General features: G+C 36.1%; 1 protein-coding gene and 1 pseudogene across 6 annotated transcripts in view; one reads left to right on the top strand and one right to left on the bottom strand.

The window, feature by feature from the left end:
• The window catches only part of UNC13C (unc-13 homolog C), a 557,967-nt gene that overhangs the window by 361,694 nt on the left and 173,146 nt on the right, over positions 1 to 23,127 (top strand). For all 6 annotated transcript variants that reach the window (XM_070236389.1, XM_070236405.1, XM_070236396.1 and 3 more), the window contains one exon: positions 15,640 to 15,725. In XM_070236389.1, the coding sequence (XP_070092490.1) occupies positions 15,640 to 15,725 (86 nt within the window). The remainder of the gene's footprint in view (positions 1 to 15,639; positions 15,726 to 23,127) is intronic.
• LOC138917273 (tubulin alpha-1A chain-like) lies at positions 978 to 2,957 on the bottom strand (annotated as a pseudogene).

Raw genomic sequence — 23,127 nt, 5'->3', positions numbered from 1 at the left:
TGTAGTAATTCAACCACTTCTGAAGATTTCAATTTTCTACCTCTCTGCACATTATAGAGGAAAGAAAAGATTCATCTTGAATTTTCAAGGTTTATTATGCTTGCCAGATGATTTAGGCACAACTAGATATCTACATAACTATTATCATCATCCTCTAGGGAAGTGTAGAGCATTCACTGGAGCCTGGAACTGTACTAAGCAATTGTGTTTAATGTTTAAGTTAATCCTAAATTTACTTCTAATGACATCAGTACTATTATCATCCCCAAACTACAGATGATGAAACCGAAGTAAGCAGAGGCTAAGTCACTTTCCCAGGGTCACGCATCTAGGAAGTGGCAGAAGCAGAATCTAAGGTACCCTTTGCATTAACAAAAGGATTAATTGTAAGGAGAAGATCCCATGAAAAAGGTGATGGGCATTAATCCTTCAGTTCAACCCAAATGTTGTTGATGTTTTCATGATTAATCTGGACCTGGTCACGATAAACTTGTAACAATAATTATTCAGAAAAAGTTAAAAGTGCAAGATATGCCATATGGTACCAGTTAAGGTTGTATATAAACCAATAGAAAAAATGTATGCAATTTGTTATTTATTGTGAGAAAAACGCTAATATATTGTGTGTACTCACTGGCATCCTCAGGAGAAACCATGAAAGAATATTTTTTTCTTCAGAATTCACTGCTTTAAAGAACTTTGCTTCCCTAGCAATTGGGATACATAAAAATGATCAGTTTTCTTTTGTGCATTAGGTGCCAGAAATGTCAGAACTGAACCCCACATTTAATAACTCTGTAGACTCTAACAGCATACATTTCTAGTCTAATCTCATTTTATTTTTATATTTTCATTTTTCCTTTAATTTCTCTACTTTAAGGCAAATCTCATTTTATTATAGTAATTTTGTAAACCATCTCAGTATTTTTGAATGAGATGAATACCTAAGTAATAAGTGATAATAAGGAGGACTGTGTTTTAAGAATGCAAAGATAAAGGTGGCTTGAGTGCTTTAGTGATCTAACATTTTTGAGTGAGACAGATTGAGTCATGAGACTTTAGGAAAGTTTGGCAACATCTTTCAAATTGTTTTCTACATTAAAAAACTTGGGAGGTAAAATTTAGCGCATAGGACCCTTATCAGGATTTGAGGAGACAGTACATATAAAGCACCTAGCCCAGTGCCTTGCATTGCCTAGAAGCTCCGCAGGTGTTAATTCCCATCTCTCTTCTGCCTCAGGCTCCCTGTCCCGCGATGTAAATATGAGGACTTGTTCTCTCTAGGTCTCTAATCTGGAAGTACTGGGTAGCTCAAGAAACAATTATCCGAACTCAATAAATTCCATTTATTATTCCCCCCAGGCACATTACCCAAGTTGTGGTGGGTTTTTTTTTTTTCCATTTAAGAAAGGGAATACTTTATTCAAACCCATCAGAGAAACACACCTTGGGTCTGTAACAAAGCATTGTGTTTTAAAGCAAAGTAAGTAATTGTATATGAGAGTACACACTGCTACATACGAATTAACTGATCAGACCACAACTTTTCAATGTTTAAAGCAGAACAAGTTTCTCTGTAAAAGCAGCACCTTTGTGACATTTTACCTTTACTATTCCTCTCCTTCTTCTTCACCCTCTCCTTCAACAAAATCCATACCAACCTCCTAGTAATCCTTCTAAGGGGCAGCCATGTCCTCACAGCCCTCAGAACACTCTCCTTCTTCCATGCGCTCACCCACGTACCAATGAATAAAGACACGCTTGGCATCATCAGGTCAAGCTGTGGTCCAGGCTAGCCCAGGCCTCAGCAATGGCTGTGGTATTGCTCAGCATGCACACACTTCACTGTAGTTTGGCCAGGTCTCCACCAGATACCACAGTGGGAAGCTGGTGATTGATGCCAACTTTGAAGCCAGTGGGGCACCAATCTACAAACTGGATGGTATGCTTGGTCTTGATGATGGCAACAGCAGCATTGACATCTTTGGGAACCACATCACCATGGTACAACAGGCAACAAGCCGTGTATTTACCATGGCAAGGATCACATTTCACCATCTGGTTGGCTGGCTCAAAAGAAGCGTTCTGATCTCTGCTACAGAAAGCTATTCATGGTAGGCTTTCTCAACAAAGATGACAGGGGCATACAGGGCAAGAGGGAAGTGGATGCGGGGATAGGGCACCAGGTTGGTCTGGAATTCTGTCAGGTCAACATTCAGAGCTACATCAAATCTGAGGGAAGCAGCGATGCAGGACACAATTTGACCTATCAACCTATTCAGGTTAGTATAGGTTAGACACTCAATAGTGAGGCTTCTACAACAGATGTCATAGATGGCCTCCTTGTCTACCATAAAGGCACAATCACAGTGCTCCAGGGTGGTGTAAGTGGTGAGGATGGAGTTGTGGCACTCAACTATACCTGTGGAAACCTGGGGGCTTGGTAAATGGAGAACTCCAGCTTGGACTTCTTGCCATAGTTGACAGAGACATTCCATCAACAGAGAGGTGAGCCCAGAACCAGTTCCCCCACCAAAGCTGTTGAAAACCAAGAAGCTCTGAAGACCCATACACTGGCTGGCCAGTTTCCAAATTTGGTCCAAGACAAGGTCAATGATCACCTTACCAATGGTGTAGTGCCCATGGGCATAGTTATTGACAGCATCTTCCTTGCCTCTGATGAGCTGTTCAGGGTGAAAGAGCTGATGGTAGGTGCCAGTGCAAACTTCATCAATGACCATGGGTTCCAGGTCTACAAACACTGCTCTGGGCACATACTTGTCAATGCCTGTGTCACTGAAGAATGTGTTGAGGGAGTTATCTCTTCCCCTAATGGTCTTGTCCCTTGGCATCTGGCCGTTGGACTGGATGCCATGTTCCTGGCAGTAGAGCTCCCAGCAGGCATTGCCCATCTGGATACCAGCCTGGCCAAACTGGATGGAGGTGCACTTACACATGGTTGCTGCCTTGCAACTGCAGAGCAGATGGTGGAGAGGAAGGAGAGAGGTTGTTGCTTCTTACGGTGCAACTCTTAGGCCTTCTATGTAAGAGAACCTGCTCACATTACCCAAGGTTTTAGGCTATTTCTGGCTGTCTCCATCTCCTTTGCCACTGTCAGGTGGCATTTTCATTGTCTTAAAAATGCTCATTTTTTGTGTGTGAGGAAGTCTTGCCCTGAGCTAACATCTGTTGCCAATCTTCCTCTATTTCATGTGGGATGCCACCACAGTGTGGCTTGACAAGCAGTGCGAGGTCCACGCCTGGGATCCACACCTGTGAACCTGGGGCCACCAAAGCAGAGCACACAAACTCAACTACTACACCACTGGACCAGCCCCAAAATGCTGATTTTAATAGTTAACCTAGCTCTATCCCCACTTTTATTTTCATATTTAAATTAAATATGTATTTAAAGATCAGAGTTCATTAAAATAACGCCTTAGGTTGGGGCTGGCCCCGTGGCCGAGTGGTTAAGTTTGCGCGCTCCGCTGCAGGTGGCCCAGTGTTTCGTCAGTTCGAATCCTGGGCGCGGACATGGCACTGCTCATCAGACCACGCTGAGGCAGCGTCCCACATGCCACAACTAGAAGAACCCACAACGAAGAATACACAACTATGTACCGGGGGGCTTTGGGGAGAAAAAGGAAAAAATAAAATATTAAAAAAAAATAATAATAACGCCTTAGGTTATAAATGTAGATAAAGAAAAAACAAAAGGATAAAGGGGGGATTTGGTTTAAACAACATTGGTGATCCATTTGTTTTTGGTACAAGAGCGCTGAAGGACAAAAGGAAAAATTATCACCACAGGAAATGTTCAAGTAGATGAATTCACACTTCAAATGATAAGCTGACTTTCACCCTCAACTACAGTGTTATGATATGTTTCAGTTTCCCTTTCATATAGCTTCAACTTGTAAGGCTAGTTTATAATTTACTAGTAGAGTACTGCTTAAAGTTCATTCTTCCTGGCTGTTCTTTCTCTTCATGATAATGGCAGTTAACTGCACTAATGCATGTCAAGTATTCTTAAATGGAGAACACATTGACAAAAGCTGTTCTAATATGAGAAGAACACAGCAAACTAAATGTCTCTTGAATTCTAGCTATGATAATAAAGCTTCTGTTGCCTATGTGACACCCAATAACAGAATCATGGCTTACTCATTTGTAACAATGAACACATTTTTCTTCAAAGACAAACTTTGCATATCAAAATAATCCTTCACATTTAATGGATTCTAATTTTATCTGTTGTGACTAATGAATCAGTATTATCAAATTTGGCAGTGGTAGATTATGTTTTCCTTACTTCACTAAGAGATTTGCAAGATAATAAATTGGGTTATTAAATTGTTGTGTCTCATAGGATTCAAGGCTTAAAACATTTATGCTTTGTATTAATTGCTGCAAATTAAAAACAGGAGACTTTCAAATAATGTTGGAATGGATCAGTTATTTCATTAAACCTCCTTTTATAAATGATAGACTAAGTTAAGCTTTCACTGCATTGAAAATGAAGAAGAGGTGAAGCTATTAGAGAATTTAATTTGTGTACAGCAAAACTTCATGAATTTAGACCAGTATGAGGAGGGCCAATTTTACTTTCTAGATATGAATCATAAAACATGAATATTTAATGTACCATATTATATGTGTACTTGTTTTAACTTTTAAGTATATATAATAATTTCTATAAGGTTAGAAAAACAATTATGGAAAGTTAAAACCTCTTTCAGTCCTGCTTATATCATAATTTGGAATTTATTTGTAACTAGCATATAAATTGTTATATGTAGATTGAGATTTCTGAATTTTGTGAAACCCAGTTTATTCCTGTGAGTACATAAAAATGTCCCTTTGCAATGAAGTTTATTGCTATTAATTTTATTAGCAATTTATTTTTTTCTGGAGACTGAAAACTAGCAAATACAAATGTAAACTTCCATTCAGTTTCTGTGATAATATTTTTTCCATTAGAAATCAATAGAATCCAAATAATATTTACCTGAATGTCTTATTTGTAGTTAGAATTTCATTATTATCCTCAGCAAACTTTTATTTGGTGTTCACTATGTGCCAGTGGCTGTACAAAATATTTACATGTACAATTCATTTAATTCTCACACAGTCCTAGAAAAAGTCCCAAATTGCACAATTATTATCGTCCCCATTTGGGAGATGAGGAAATTGAGTTTTAAAGAGATTCCTCACTGCTCCACTGAGTAAATTAGTTAAGTAGCAGAGGAGAAATCAAATCTCTATCTTTTGGATTGCATTGAGGTTTAACCACTGCATTGTACTGCTATGGATTGTGCAGAAGAAATAACCAGAACTGTGTTAAATCGCAGAAAATAAGCCTCTGGCAAATATGCAGATAGCGTAGACTTAGCCAGCACGAAGAAAAGGCAGAAATATTCAACTCTGGAATATGTAAGAAGACAACAACTCTACCTTTTGAATCATGATTTGGTACTGGGGATGTAACATAGATAAAGTATATAAAATTTGATGCTAAACTGAGATTATGTGTTTTCAAATCTACAAAGGAGATTTGGACACAGTGCAAAAAAACTTATGGAAATAATGATTTTTTGTGGCCCCTTAAAAATTGAAAACATAAAATCTAGCCAGTAGTTATTCAGAACTTGCTAAAATCTGTTATGAGAAATATTAGCTGTCTCTCCTCTCACTCCAAGTACTGATTTCTTTCTTTTATCTGTTGTATTTTGCTCATTACTTGTGAATTTTTCTCCCCTTTTTTCACTAAGTAGCTAGGAGTAAAAAAATTGTTAAGGAAACAAACTATTAGTTTTACACATATTGTCACCAGGTCATATCCTGGCTTCTGGAATAGTTTAAATGATGAGGAGTGGAAATATACACATATATTAAGAAGACTATATAAGCATAATTAATATTATTTTACAGTGATGAGATGCTAGGTGGAGAATTGTTTTCTAATGCTAGACAAAATTGATTAAAGAGAAAAATATTCATATTATTTTCATCAGTTTTGAACTATAAAGCAAATGTCAATAAAATCATACTAGATAGGTTAAATCTTGTGTCACCAGTAAAATTATGGAATTTACACAGTACAAAAGCACCCGTACTATCACTAACTCTTAATATTAAGTGAGCTACGATCCAGTTTATAGCCATTGTACACATTTCTTTGCCCTATCCTTCACAGCTAATTAATCACTGGTAATTCTGCCTTGAGTACAAAAGAATACTTTAGAAGGAGGTGACACTGAGTGACCTGTGATTTGAAGGAAGAGAGAATAGTTATGAGCAAATGGAAACTGAAGAGGAGAGATAACAGGCAGGGGAAAAAGATCAGAAGACATGGGATGTCAGATATGTTGAGAAATTGTGAGTAATTTGAGAAGCTAGAGCCTGCAAAGTGTTGGAGAGTGGAGATAAAAGTTAAATTTGGGGGCCGGCCTGGTGGCATAAGGGTCACGTTCATGCGCTGTGCTGGGGCAGGCCAGGGTTTGCAGGTTCGGATCTGGGTGCGGACCTGGCACTGCTTGTCAAGCCACACTGTGGCAGAATCCCATATAAAATACAGGAATATTGGCACAGATGTTAGCTCAGGGCCAGTGTTCCTCGCATACACAAAAAAAGGGTTAAACTTGGGGTCAGATCATCATTGGCCAGGAAAGTCATGTTAATGAGTTGAAACTTTTCTATACTAGTGAATGTGTGACAATCAATTGATGGTTTTAAAGCAGAGGCTTGAAATATAATGGCCTGTGTCTTTAAAAGGTAAATTAGGTGGTAATATAGAGTGTGTATTGGAAGAGGAAGAGATGGAGGCAAATAGATTAAGAGGTTAGTGCAATTCTTGAGGCAAGTGAGGGTGAAGATTTAGGGATGTGACAATAGGGATAGGGCAGAGACAGGCAAATCCCATAGGTGTGTCAAAGGAAGAATCCACAGGAGTGTGGAAAGAAAATGCTGTGGATTGTGGCAGCAGTTGATGAATAAGTTTGCTGTTTAGATTCAGGGCTAAATGCAATGTTTTTTTCATTTGACTAGATTCTGTGTAAGAAAGAGCCAGAGAAATATTTCCAAATGTACCAAAAATACCATACAGAGGTAACAAAGTAAAATAAAAACATAGACTTCAAAAGAAGCTGAATAAAAACAAGCTTTGAGTTCTTTGTTTCCAGCTTAGGATATCTCTTATCTCCATAGGTTACGGTAAGCACAGCCAAATCTGAAACCAACGTATCATAATACACTATAAGCAAAACCTCTTCTAAAACAGATATCAGAAAATATCCCAGACCCCAAAGATTATCTTCTGCATATAAGTTGAGCTTATCAAACGTTGATCTTGATATTTAAATTTGAAGAGGGATTATTGCATAAAACATGAAGCTAATGATTTGAACTGTAGATATTTTAAGGCAAAATCAATAGGCTAATACAAAGAAAAGACAGAAAAAAATAAGCTGTGAAGACATTTTCAATGCTTAGGAATTTCTGTTATTGTCATAAGAAAATGAAAAAGAAATATGGTCAGGAAGCATAAGCTCTATTTCCAATTCTGTCGTTGACTTGTTTCATGTCTTAGGACAGATTTCTTAATCTCTAATGTTCCTGAGTCTAAAATGACTGTGAATGAGGTTACCTTTATGTCCCTCCTAAGTATGGAAAAAAATCATTGAATATTTGCTGTTTCTTTGTTGGAGAGATCATGAGCTTTGGAAAAACAGCTCAAAGCTCAAATCCTGACCACTAATTCCTCATTTTTAAAAAATCCCAAATAGGGATTTTGTGAGAAATAAATGAATGTTACTCATCTTTACAAAAGCCCCTACATATAAATTAAAATTCTCATTGATTTTATTTCAAAAGAGAAATGATTTTTTTAAAGTTTTTATGATTACAAAACTAATCCTATTCCACTTCAAGGATGGTATGAAGTAGAAAACAAAAGTTCTAATGTCTACGTATCATTTTTGTCAAGAAAATAAATAAAAACCAAAAATAAGATTCCCTTCACCCAAGTCTTACAAATTTTAGGTAATTGGCTATATTCTTTTCCAGCTAATATTTTCTGCATATATGAGCATAGGAATTAATTTGATGGTGTTTTTATATATTTTTTAATAAAATGTGGGATCATATTACGTGTACTCATCTTTAATTTGCTTTGTTTACTTAACACTGACTAAAATATCTTTTCATGCCAATACAAGCAAACCCACCTTGTTTTTTTTCTAATAGTTGCATATTATTCTGTGGTTTCGTACCCATACAGGAACTGCCGGGGTGCAGGAGAGAAGGGGTGGATGTAACACAAGTATTGAAATAACATAAGAACTTGGAAGCATGTAGAGTCATTAGATAACTTTTGGACACCAGGTTCAAACAAGTCCTGAATTTTCATCAGCTTTTTCTTATATTTTCCAGTCTGAATTTTTTTTCAGTAAGACATTTTCACTATTATTTTAATTGAAATTTCTTTGAATATTAGAGAGGTTGAGCATCTCTTTTCTTGTGCTTATTAGGCAATTGTATTTTTTCTTCTTAGATTGCCCATTCATCTCATTAGCCATTGTTTTTTAATATTCATCTTTTTCCTATAGATTTGCAACAATTCCTTTCATATTAATAATATTATCCCTGTGCCTTTTATATATCCTGTGTATATTCTTCTAGTGTATTGCTTTATTTTAAATGGTAGTTTGGTTTTGGCACATTGAGGATTTAATAGTAGTAATGAGAACCCTTAAACTACAGTCTTTCAAGAACGAAAATCAGACTTGACATTGCTTATACATCTGAGAAAATCCTGAGACTAACAGATTATTTTTAGATTCCTTGTTTCGAAGTTACCTGATTGAAGCTTCTAGATTAAAGAAAAAATATTTTAGAAGTCACTTTGAAAGTCTTTTATTATAGTAATTACAACCATTAACTGGGGTGCACAACTTATCTCTTCCACCAATTAATCTTTACCCTCCTTCACAAGTACACGCAAATCTTGCTTTCTTCAAGTAACTTCTGTCAATGGCGTCACCAACACATTCTCCTGCATGATATACTCTTAGCTTCATTGTGTTCCGTAATTTACACTTACTGCTATAATATGTCCCTTTTCATTGTAACCCATGTTTCTTGAAGTCACATCAACCCAAGGGTAGAAAATGGCATAGAAAAACAACAGCCACTTAGTACATCTGTGAGTGTTTTTTCTCTTGCTCTTTGGTTTAGTGTGTCAGGATCCTCTCAGCTAGAGCTAGTGTTCTTCATTCTCCATTTCCATTTATCCTCCATGTTTCTGCTCTCCATGTTGCTATTTTTCTGTCTTCTTTGATATCATGGGAGTCACCATCACTTATAGTATACACCAGGTTTCCTATCAGTGCTAGTGCCTGATAACCAAAAGTTCCGAATCCCCAGTTGTCAAACTTGTTCATGCTACTTTTTCCCATTTCTGTAGAGGCTGCAGGAGTGATCCTCCATTGAAAATAAGCTGCTGTCACAACCTCTGGGAACCAATGATGAGTAGTTGTTGTTTTTCCAAAACCCTTGATATACCAAAACCACTCTGTTTCCCACAACCATCTCTATCTTTTCACCCTGCAGTTTTTTTCATTGAACTTATTATGAAGAGAGCTTGTCTATATAAATAGCTAGACTATTTAGATATTCTTTTTAAATATATATATGTTCATATGAATATAAATATATACATGCATGTTTATTTATAAATATATACATATATACAATATGTAAATATTTATATTTATAAATATACATACATATATATTATATATATACATATGTATATATATATATTAGTCCTTATTGCCATGCCTATTAGGTTATAAACTTCAGAGGGGCAGGAACTGTGTCTGTTTTATTTAGCAGTACGTAATCTGCTCTTAGCACAGTGCACAACACATGCTAGGCCTTTAATTAATAGCAGCTTATTAATGAATGTTACTTATTAAATGTTACATGCATTAGAAGTCATTTATATTATATTACCTCTTATTTTACTACTAGTAAATTTATAAAATTTTAGATATTTTCTGAAATAAATAAAACATTGCAAATTTGATTGAAGCCTTACATGTACATATGCCCCCTGAATCCAATTCCCTTTACTCCTTGCCCAAACATAGCTAATAGAATGGAATTTATATTTTTATCCCCATGAGTTTCTTTATATCTTTATGATATATGCATGTATTTACTAGAAAAGCATGTCAGAAATGCGTGGACCCTTTCCTCTAGAGGCATTGATTGATTTGCCTAATGGTAAAGCTGAGAGCCTCAGAAGCTAGAAAGAAAGTAGCACCTGAAAAACTGAAAAAACTGAACACAGGAACAGGAGAATAATTGGAACTCAGACCCTACAAGGTTGTGGGTCTTGGTGAATACCCCAAGTATACAGTTGAGGCTGTGGAGGGGTACATCCTAAGAGTAAGTAGGTATAAAATATTGACCTGCTTTGAGAGAGCTCAGTCCCTAACTGGATTAAGTTCATCTCTCCCAACTCTAAAACATTATTGCCAGAAGAAAAATAAATCTTTTCTGGAAGAATACCCACATCATCCAGAGACTCAAATTATGCATTTATCTTTCATGTACAAAAAATCTTTGATTCAGTAAAAAACAAGCAGTCATTATAAAAGATTAGTATAATAGAATTTAGAGACTCAGATGTTACAATAACTATGATTAATAAATATAAGAACTTAAGTAACAAAATGGAAAAACTCAGCAGTAAACTCAAAACTACTGAAAGGTCAAATGGAAATTCTAGAACTGAAAACTACAACAAATAAAATTAATAACTCAATATATAGATTTAACAGTAGGTTATAGACAACTGAAGAGAGAATTAGTAAGCATGAAGATAGTCCAGAAGAAAATGTCCAGAATAAAGTTCAAGGAGACAAGAGATGGAAAATGAAGATTATTTACCAAAATTAACTATAGGCTTGAGTATAAAGCAAGTCTCAACAAATTTCTGAAAATTGAAATAATTCAGAATATATTTTTTGACTTTAGGTCTGATTAAGGCAGAAAACAGCTACTAAAAGATACTTAGGAAATCCTCAAATAGTAGAGGTTTAGGTATTAAGATTAAAAATGTGAAATATTTTGACTGGATTAATATGCAAAGACAGCATGCTAATTTTTTAGGATGCAACTAAATAGAATTCCTAAAATAAACTTATACCTTAAATACAAATTTTAGAAAGGAAGAAAAGCCAAAAATTAATTATCTAAGAATTTTTCTTAAAATGGTAGAAAAGAAACAGTATATTAAGCCCAAAGAAAGTAGATGTAGGAAATAGCAGAAATTGATAATATAGAAAATAAACACAGTCGTGTAACTACTACCAAAATTAAGATATGGAATATTTTATCACCCCAAAAGTTTCTTCACTCTTCCTTATAGTCAACCCCTCTCCCAATACCAAGCCCTGGCCACCACTGTTTCCTGTCCCTATATTTTTGTCTTTTCAATAATGTGTTATAAATGGAATCATACTGTGTGTAGACTTTTGAGTCCAGTTTCTTTCACTAAGCATAATTTGTTTGATACTCACATACATTGTTAATGATTTGGTAGTTTATTCCTTTTATTGCTTATTAGATTCCATTTTATGAATCTGTCCAACTTATCCATTCATCGGCTAAAAGACATTGATTGCAGTTTTTGGCAATTAAGAATTAAGCAACTTGTGCAGCTTTTGGTATAAATATGAGTTTCATTTCTCTTGGGTAAATACCTAGGGGGAACTGTTGGTAAATGTATATTTAACTTTATAAGGAATTGTCAAACTGCCTTCCAATGTGACTGTAACATTTTGCCTTCTCAGCAGCAATGTATCAGAATTCCAGCTTCTCGGCACACTTGCATCCTTGCCTCCTTGTCAGCTCTTGGTATTGTCAGGTTTTGTTTTGCTTTTAAGCTATTCTAGTAGACATATGGTGGTATCACCTTGTAATGTTAATTTGAAAGTAACTAGTGGCTAATGATATTGAGCATATTTTTATGTGCTTATTTTCTATCAATTTATCATTGCTGAAATGTCATTCAAATCATTTGCCCACTTTTATTGGCTAATTTTTTTCTTATTATTGAGGTTGGAGAGTAATTTGTATATTCTGGATACAAGTCCTTTCAGATAACTGTTTTGCAAATTGTTTTCTCCTGGTCTGTTGCTTATCTTTCCATTTTCTCTACAGTATCTTTTAAAGAGATTTTAATTTTATTAAAGTCCAATTTATCAATATTTTATTTTATAGTTTGTACTTTTTGTGTCGGATCTAAGCAACCATTACCTAACGCAAGGTCATAAAGATTTTCTACTATGTTTCCTTTTAGAAGTTTTATAGTTTTAGGTTTTGTATTTAGGTCTATGATCCATTTTGAGGAAATTTTTTATATGTTGTGAATTATGACTTTATTTTTTCACATATGGCTATCCAATTACTCTAGCATAACTTTTTGAAAAGAATATCCTTTCTCCATTGAATTAATGTAATATATTATTGAAAATTAATTGACCTTGTATTTGAAGAGGCACTGTCTTAATTACCATAGTTTTTATTTTATTTTATTTATTGCAGTAACATTGGATTATAACATTATATGGCTTTCAGGTGTACATTGTAATATATTTCAAATTACTATAATTTTATAGTAAGCTATGAAGACAGGTGATGTGAATCCTTCAGCTATTTTTTAAACATTTTTCTGTTCTAGTTCTTTTGCTTTACCATGTAAATTTTAGAATCAGTTTATCAATTTCTACAAAAAATCCTGTAAGAATTGTGATTGAAATTGCATTGAATCTATAAATCAATTTAGGGAAAAATGACATTCTAACAATATTGGGTATGCCAGTCCATGAATATAATATTTCTCCATTTATTTAGGTTTATTTGATGTTTCTCCTCAATATTTTGTAGTTTTCTTCATATAAATCTTGTCCATATTTTCTTAGATTTATACCTAAATATTTCATAAGTTTTGGTGCTATTGTAAATGATACTATTTTAACTTCAATTTCCAATGGTTCATTGCTAGTATATAGAAATACAATTATTTTGTATCTTGACTTTGTATTCTGTGACCTTGCTGAACTTATTTCATAGTTTTTTTGTAGTTTTTTGGATATTTTCTATGTAGACAATAGAGTTGTCTGCAAATAGAGAGTTTTATCTATTCCTTTGCTATCTATATGCCTCTCGTTTCTTTTTCTTACCTTTTTGCAGTCTTTAGGAACTCTAGTACAGTGTTTAATAGGAATAGTGAGAATAAATATCATTGCCTTGATCCTGATCTTAGTATGAGACCATTAAGTATGATGCTAGCCGTAGGGCTATTTTTTCTGCTTTATCTCCCCAAATCCCCCCTGGTGCATAGTTGTATATCTTAGTTGCAGCTCCTTCTAGTTGTGTCATATGGGACGCCGCCTCAACGTGGCCTGATGAGCGGTGCCATGTCCGCGCCCAGGATCCGAACCAGCGAAACCCTGGGCTGCCACAGCGGAGCATGCGAACTTAACCACTCAGCCACAGGGCTGGCCCCTAGCTGTAGGTTTCTATAGATTCTCTTTATAAGGTTAAGGAACTTCCCTTTAATTCCTAGTTTTCACAGTTTGTTTTTTTTTTATCACGAAGGAATGTTGAAGTTTGTCAAATACATTTCTTGCATCTATTGAGATGGTAATAGTTTTTCTCTTTGGTCTGTTAATATCGTAAATTACATTGATTCATTCTTGAATGGTAAACCAACATTGCTTTTTTAGGATAAACTTCTCTTGGTCATGATGTATTATTCTTTTTACGTATTGCAGGATTGAATTTGCCATTTTTTGTTGAGGATTTTTGCACATATTTTTATGAGAGATAATGTTCTTTAGTTTTCTTTTTGTATAATGTCTTTGTTTTTTGTATCACAGCATTGTAAAGTGAATTAATACAGTCTTTATTCGATTCAAAAAAATTAAAGTAATTAATTTCCTCATTTTATGAGCTTGAAGCACTTTCATTATATCACTTACAATTTTGTTGTTTCATATCCATTACATAAAAATTAATATACTATAAATTGTGATGTTAGTCACTATCCACAAATGAAAACTTTTGAAATAAATTACTTGCCTAACGTTACTTTTATATCGAAAAAGTTTAATGTTGAAATTAATTTTGTGTGTGTTCAGATTGCATTAATATTTTTAAGCATAGAAAGTGTTCTGAGTTTAGTACTTGATAAATGTACATATTCTGCAATTATGTTTTAAAATATCAATTGGCATTGTTAGATAAATTGATAGATAGCAGTTGGTAAGGGATATTTAATGAAGCACACCTTGCTTTTGGTGAAAAGTTTGACTAGAATAGTTTTATGTAGTGTCAGTGGTCTTTTCTTCTTTGAAGTCATGTTTTCTTCGGTAATACTTTCTATCCCATTCAGAATTGTATTACTCTGTTTTGATTTAGACCCAAAAGTATAAACGAATGTGAGAGCTAATTTTGTTCCTTAAAATATATATATATATTTTTTGTTTCTTAATATATATGATTTTTTGTATACATATGTATGAATACATTTTATATATATATTATATAGTAAATATTTGTTAGAACAGAAAATACTTTCAGTCTTACGTACTGGCATGGGGTGAATGTTTATGATGAAATGAAAAGACTTGGTCATTATATTCACTGGACTTGTATTACGAGGAGCTTATCATGAGATTGAAAACATATACAAACAGAAGACATCTTCGGCAGTAGTGGGAGTCTTGTCTTTAGCCTAAGCTTGTTTGATCTAAAACACGGACCTGCTTAGGAGTTCTGGAGTCCTGATCAATGTGTCCACCATGGGATATTTCACCTGAGGGGTGAAGAATCTTTCTTGCAATAATCCATTTTAAGCAAATAGAAAATGGAAGCACTCAAGCTTGTTCCAAGGAAAATGGCTAACAGATGAATGTGAGGCATGGTTTTGGTATTTCATGGTCACTGTCACTCAGATTCATCTGACTTATCCTCAAAATTGAGACATATGAAGATGAAGTGCTTGCTAAAACTGAAGAGGATCCTTAGACACAAACACACACACATTCTAAGACATCCATCCGGAGCCCTGGGGATCACTACTTTGGAACTGATGTAATGGAGTCTATTTTCCCGCCACCCAATAATTGTTTTCATCACCACACTCTGGTGTGTAGCTTTTTTTCCTGCTTATGAAAGTTCTTAAAGAGAAATCTCTGGGCTGGCCCGCTGGCACAGCGCTTAAGTTCCCACGTTCTGCTTCGGCGGCCCTGGGTTCACGGGTTGGGATCGCAGGTGCAGACATGGCACTGCTGGGCAAGCCATGCTGTAGTAGGCGTCCCACATATAGAGGAAGATGGGCACAGATGTTAGCTAAGGGCCAGTCTTTCTCAGCAGAAAGAGGAGGATTGGCAGCAGATGTTAGCTCAGGGCTAATCTTCTTCGAAAAAGAGAGAAATCTCATAAACAAAAGTATTTATGAACAATATAATAATCACTGTAGTATATGTGTAAAGTGAAGTATTTTGCTCTGTTTTTTAGGTACATTTCTCTTTTTGATGTGCTAATATATGTGTTTGGTTTTAGGTTTCCTCAAGAACTGAACATGGGAAAAGTCAGTGCTGAAATTATGTGGACCCTTTTTGCTCAGGATATGAAATATGCACTAGAAGGTAATTATGAATATCTATACTTATTAGAACACATGTTTTAGTTAAATCATGATTTTGTGTTCTTGGTTTTAATGTAAGGAATTGATGCATTAAAACATTGATTGTTGTGATCAGTTTAGTTATAAAACTTATTTCCACATTGTAGAAAGATAAAGATTTCAAAGTACTTAAAATCCCTGAAGAACTATATGCATTTTAATCAAGTGGTCTAAGTTTCAGGACCATAATGAGTATTTCAATTATAGGAAAATGCTTAGATGCAGGACTATTTTATGGTAGTTTAGTTACCAAAGCAGACCATTTTGAGAGTGTGGGTGAGTAGTATTCGTCTAAATATTGTCTACATGGACTTGGAAACGGTATCCACTGCTAGGCAGGTTAAACTTTCACCAAAGCTTGCCCAAGGACAACAGCAAGGTTCTTCACCAGAAACTCCACTTTCAATAAGACTAAATCATACAATGTAAAGCTCTCAGTTTAAAAATTCTATAAATACTCTTTGAGCGCTCACTTTAAGATCAGAGTTGGAGATAGAACCTTAAGCCAGCCAGGGTTCCTGTCCTCTAGGAATTTGTACTGTGGTAGAAAATTTTGTGTTTATTCAACAAATATATATTGAGACTCTAGATGCTAAATGTCCATGACTGCACTCAGTGTGGAGGATACAGCAGTACACAAGACAGCCATGGTCCCTGCCCTCAAAAAGATTATGGACGATAGCTCCAAGTATGCAGACAATTGTAATATGGGGTGGTCTGGGCTAAGGATGATGGAGTGCCTGGAGGAGAAGCACCTAAATCAGACTTGGGCCAAGGGGCCAAGGTAGGCTTTCTAGAGGAACTTCCTCTGAGGAAGTGTTATCTTAATGAAGACCTGAAGTATAAGTAAGAGTTAGTTTAGGGAAGAGATGAGCAAGAAGCATCTCTGTCTTGTCCTGGTAGATAACAGAGCATTAGCAGTTAGAGCGAGTACAAGGTGCATTTGAAAATAGAGAACTCAGCAGGCCCAATGAGCAACAGGTAGCAGGAAGTGAGGCTGGAGAAGTTGGCAGGGACCAGCATCCAGTGCCTTGTGGGTCATGATGAGTCGTTTGACTGTCTGCTAAGAGAAATGAGGGACTGTAAAGGGATTTCATTAGGGACATATATTTTCAGATTTGCAACTTAGAAAAAGCATTTTGAGTCTAATATAGAAAACTGATTAATAGGATAAGACTGGTTCAGAGTCCATGTTCATCATGCCACTGTTTTTTAGCATTGCTAAAATGTAAGCTTGCTGCTAGGTGACACAGAGGGAACGTAGGAAGTTTTCCTTATTTGAAAAAAAAGGTACACAACAGATTATAATATCTAGTTTTCTGGCAAAGTCTGGGTCTACCACCTGCAAATATAGAGGTTTATCGAATCCTTAAAATTACACCACAACTGCTCAGAGGTGCCAACTCCTTATTCTGCAATGAAGTGTTCCATCTCCGTTGTATTAATCAGTCCTACTTTCTCTACCTCTGTCTCTGCCTCCTACCAACCACATCCTTTTATACCACTCTGCTTTGATTGTCTCTTTGGAATCCAAAAAGTCTCTTAAGTCAGACAGGAACCACCAGTCCATGAGGCCAACAAGTTTCTTCAGACAGCATTTACTCCTCTAGTCCTGTCCCCTGCACTCCCACACCTTCCCTCCTTGAATGTCTATCAAGCTTCTCAAACTTTATAGAGTCAATGTAGAATTCTTTTTCTCTTTATTGAGGTAACATTGGCTCATAATATTGTATAGGGTTTAGCTGTAGGATATGCAGATGTCAATACAGAATTCGTAATCCCCTCTGTCAAAACCTATTTCTTCCCCACTGTTCTCTATTGCAATTATTGGCATGACCATTCATCCAGTTACTTAGGTCAAACATGTAGGGTCATCATGGACTCCTTTATTCTCCTCAGCACACTCTAAGTTCATTCCTGCCTTCAAACTTTTTCGCCAGCTGGGCTACTGACTGGACTTCTCTTCCATTAGTCTTCACAAGTTGCTGTGTAGGGCTCAGCTTAATGTCATCTCTTCAGGATCTAAAGTGACCCCAAGAATAATTTATTTTAATCCTCTGCACAGCAACTAATTACTATCTTTTATTTGTTTGTTTGTGTTTCCTTGTTCATTTGAATGCTTCTTATCTATCTTTCTCACCAAAATGTAAAATTTTTTTCCATGATTTTTACCAACATATTTATGTTGCCTAGAATGATGCCTAGAAAATAGAGGCTATTCAATAACTATTTGTTGAGTAATAAGGTAAAGACTTCAGCAGGTATCCCAACTCAATGGAGTAGTGAAAAGGGCAGTAGAAGAGACTTCCACTTGTGATTTCGCTGTGTGATCTTGGGAACATTCCAGGAGGGCAGCACCTTTGTTTTTCATCGTCTTCACCTGTACAATGAAAGGTTCACATTGGATCACAGGGCCGGGCAATGGGCAGGCAGCCTTCTGCTTGCCAGCGCACATTTTGTTGGGGCAGTGCCTGTACCTTTGCTAACATGGTAACATTTGTGCAACTATTAGATATTTTATGTTACCTTTACTTTAAAAAATAAGTAGCAATTTTAGAGAACTGAGTATAATATTTATGTTAAGAAATGTAAGTCACTTTATTGAGATATAATTCACCTACCATACAATTCGCTTACTTAAAGTGTACAATTCTATAGTTGTTATGTTTGCACATGCACACACATTTTCAGGAAGGCATGGTAAGTACAGTAAGGGAGTAACTTGGATTGCACTTCACGGTTTATCCAGCTTCTTCTTCCACGAAATGAGAAAACTTTTGAATGCAAAGAATGTATTTGTCATCTTTATATTCATTGAACCTTAATAGGAACTCAATATGTGTTTGTTTACTTGAATCAAATTGCAAATGAGACAAGCCAATGCAAAGAGCCTTGGAGACAAGGCTGGAATACTTACCATGTTCAAACTAAATATTTGTAGTATTGAAAGTTGGGAGGCAGCAAGCAATCTGAGTTTGGGAAACCCAATTTCAGAAAGCTTTATCACTTAGGAGCTGTACAACTTTGGGCAATTCATGTATAACCTGTCCAAACTTTAGTTTTCTTTTCTATGAAAAAGTGATGAGAGGAGCCAACCCGGTGGCATAGTGGTTAAGTTCTAGTGCTCTGCCTAGGGGCCTGGGTTCACAGTTTCGGATCCCAGTATGGACCTACACACCCCTTGTCAAGCCACGCTGTGGTGATGTCCCACATAAAAAATGGAAGAATATTGGCACAGATCTTAGTTCAGGGACAATCTTCCTCAAGCAAAAAAGAGGAAGATTGGCAACAGATGTTAGCTCAGGGCATGGCAGGGGACCTTTGTTATTATTATATAAAGGGAGAAAGAGCTGTTAAAGTCTCAAAACTGTCTCCTGTAGGGGTCAGTTAAGGTTTAAACTCTTAGGAGAATGTTTACAAATGCATGTGAATCTGTTCACTATCTCTCCATGCTTCCCTTTCACCATTTCAATCTAATAGGTGGTTTCAAGAAACGTACTGTTATGCGTTTTTTAAAGTGACACAAATAATAATTATTAGAGAAAAGAAGAACCAAGAGTACCTTAAAGAGTAGAGGGCATATACTTAAAAACATTCCTCTGGCAGGCTCTGTTGCACATTGATAGTAATGTTTTTACTCTGCCTATTTGTCTGATAGAATGTTGTTAAAATTAATTGCCTGTGGAGCAGTGCTTTGGGCTGTTGACCTAGAAAGAGTCTGTGTTGCTATTATATAATTAGGGCTGCGTAGTTCATCTTGTGATTAAAGCGTCTGAGCCCAACTTCTGAAGAAGTCAGGTCAACAGAGAGGAGCCATTTAGAATGTATGGACTTGCGGCTGTTTGATGCAGCTTTCCGCTTTACTTCAGAACTCATCAGCTGCTGCAAAAGAAATAAGCTAATTTTAAAATAGAACAACTTTTTTCTCAATTTTACTCAATCTGTATGAGCCAACTTATTTTGTTTTCAAATTTGACATTAACCACTTTACAAGTTTGATAAACAGTAATTGATTTGATCACATGGGGATAATTTATTGAATGAAACCAGAATAAATTATTTTACAGATTGAAAAAAATGTTCTTTCTGTGAAAAAGAGAGTGTAGGAAGGAAAAAAAGGCTCAGATGAAAAGTTTCCTTTTATAGTGAGGTAGAGTTGGCTTTTCAGAATTTTTTCTAGGGAATTTATTCGAAAGATTTCTAGTCTTTACCCCGGCAGGGACAAATAAAAGTTTTGCAGTAATTTAAAACAACCTAGGTTTGAGTTCAAGCTCTGCTACTTTCCATTGACTTTTTATCTATGATCTTGGACAACTTACTAAACTTACTAAGCCTCAGTTTCCACATTTGTAAACAAGGGACAAAAATATCTACCCAATAAAGTTATTATAAGAACAAATAAAGAGACAGATATGCGGGTGAGGGGGACTAGTTTCCTAGCACATAATACATTCTCAACAAATACTAGCCTTCATGACAAGCTTGATTATAATTTAGTAAATGAGAACTTGGAGACAATGTATAATACCACCAAAATGTAGAGATGCCTGTGAGTGATTGAAATGTTTAATCAACAACTCAATTGACTGGAGATGAAGTGTTTGTCATCTTGATATCTGCAGAACTTGGTTGCCTGGCAATTCTTAAATCAGGACAGTCCTGTTCAGGGCGCCAATTGTGTAGCATATGTCTGTGTCTTCAAAGTCTTTATTAAGAGCAAATCCTGCTAGGCTCCAAGATAGCAGCCAGATGGTGAATTGGGTCCATAACGATTCAGGTGGTTTCTAATTAATAATTCTGTAAGAGTGGTTGGGAGTCTTTAAAACACTGGTTCTTAAATTGGGTTTAGTGACTGGGCTTCAATCGTATCCTGAAATTGCATCCACATTTAGGGGTGGATGGGATGGGAGATGGGTGTTTAAGGAATGTGTCAAATTCTCAGATGAATCTTTGAATAGAAAAACAATTAAAAGTCCCTGAACATAAACTAGTTTAAAATGGTTGTTTTACTTAATTACCTTAAGCAGAGATGAAATCACTTATAGTGTTCAAAACACAATCATCTTTCATTTGGCGTTAGTGAAGTCTCCCACATCAGTGCCCTCAAACTTTAGCGTGCACACTAGTCACCTGGAATCTTGTTAAAATGCAGATTCTTGGTGAGAAGATCTTTGGGGAGGGGGAATTGATTCTCTTCATTTCGAACAAAATATGAGGTGATGCCCAGGGGCTGGTTGGCGTTCCACACTGAATAGCAGCAAAGCTTTAATACTGTTGTAAAAGTGATGTCTTAGTTCTGATATTCTTTTTACCACCAGTCTTTGCTGTCTGCTGCTTAGTTATCATGTTGGACCTCACCAATAGGTGAAGATTCTGAGACTCCCTTGGTAATTTTTTAGCATCTCACCATCCTACTAAACACATCTGCTGCCATTTACTTTGCCCTCAGTTTTCGTGCACTGTCTTATCTTGACTTAGGAATTTGAATATTTGCATATTGAGTACTGTCAGAAAGTTCTTTACTTCCCTCACATTTATTTTTAGGGCCTTTTCTCAAAGAAGTGTGATTTCTTTCTATTGCCCTTCACCCAAATACAAGTTTCAGGCCACCCAATGCATTTGACAACATTGCCCTTGACCTTGTAGCCACAGAGACAATGAGAACACAAAGGCATGGTCACATCTCTCACTGACCACCGTGGCTATACCAAGAGAACTGACTTGTTGCCCCATGATTTCTCTAGCCTCACTTAGAGTGGTCTCATATTTAACATCTTTCTGGTCTACCTCATACTTAGTCTACCTCAAACTAATATTTCACACTTGTCCTCTTTCTGGTCTACGTGTCAGCAATTTTCTGCTGATTTTCAAGTTTACCCTCAGAAATCACTGGTTCCCAAGTTTTCATGATCCTTATTTTCTGATAGAAAATATTGGCTTCTGCCTAATTTCTACAGTAAATAAATCCTCCCTGACAAAAACTGATTTTTTTTCCCATCCTATTTCCTACTTTCAATCTTTACCTTTATTAGACTCACAGAGATTAAAGCTACACTTCTGCACATTTCAAAGACTGTAGGTAGAGCAGAGAAGGATAACACTTTGCAAAGGATCCCTCTGGCCTCTTTTACTTATAGGAGTGGTTTTCAACCTGTTTGGAGTTTTTTTCCCCTGTTCCAACATACCTCAGAGGTACAGAAACTCCCACGAGTAACAGAGATGTCAGCGTTTCTTAAGCAAGGAGAGATGGCAGGTGGCTTTCCCCTCACCCTATTCAGAATCATCAATATTACTCTTGTCCAGAAACAGACAACTTCTGAATGATTCAAAGAAATAACACAATACTTATTGATGAAAACATTAGCTTTTAATGGATAACGTCATACTGAAAAAAATTCTATCCTATATTTCGTATGACTAATAATCAAGTCATTTTCCTATTCTCAAAGCTATTTGCTAAGATTTAGATACTTTGGCAGGGACTACCAGAATACCAGAGACAGTTAAACACTATTTTAGGATACTCCCACATTCCTGATATTATAAAATAGCCTCATAATCAACCCAGTTGCCTAAGCTAAAAGTTGGGAAGTCATGGTTGACTTCTTTCTCTCCTCAGCATTCAATTAGCAACTCTACATTATAAACTCTGTATCTGAAATTCTCCTCCATAATTTTCTTTTCTATGCTTCTTACTACTGTCCTTGTTCAGACACATCATCTTTCCTGCTTCCACCTTCAGTGATACGGTTCTTCCTTTGTAGATGCCTCCCTGACCACTGGATAAAGTCCAAATTCCTTAGCATAGCCTGGATCAGTACCCTACACTCCTTTCTATACCTGATTTTAGCCCTAGTACTTAATACACACACACACACACACACACACACACACACACACACACACACTATATGCTCTAGCTACATCTAGCTATTTAAAATTTTCCTGAAATCCTTATATAAATTTATGCCTCAGGACATTGTGCATAATGCCCCCTGCCCAAGCTGTTCTTTACTTGCCATCCCTGGCAAAGACATATATTCTTCAAAGTCCAATTCAAATGGATTCTTCTGTTAGGTTTTTCCAGAGATTCTCAAAGAGAAATAAGTACTTCTTCTCTATTCCCCCCAAATACTTCCTATTATAGCATTTATCCTGTTATTATACTTCACAAATATATTGCTTACCATACCCTGATCTCTTATTCATCTTTGTAAGAAGCTCCCTACTGTCACCTTTCTCTGATGCTTGATAGAAAATGTTATGAACCGATGACTGCATTCATCAATATAAGCCTGGGTCTACAAACAGGCAATAGTATAGCTATATGTTCTATCCCCAAACTCTAATTTCCAGCCGCAGTC

The sequence above is a fragment of the Equus caballus genome, chromosome 1 (assembly GCF_041296265.1).
Source record: "Equus caballus isolate H_3958 breed thoroughbred chromosome 1, TB-T2T, whole genome shotgun sequence".
NCBI classification, from domain to species: Eukaryota; Metazoa; Chordata; class Mammalia; order Perissodactyla; family Equidae; genus Equus; species Equus caballus.
Note: the sequence above shows the minus strand (reverse complement) of the source record. Positions and strands in the feature narration are given on the sequence as shown.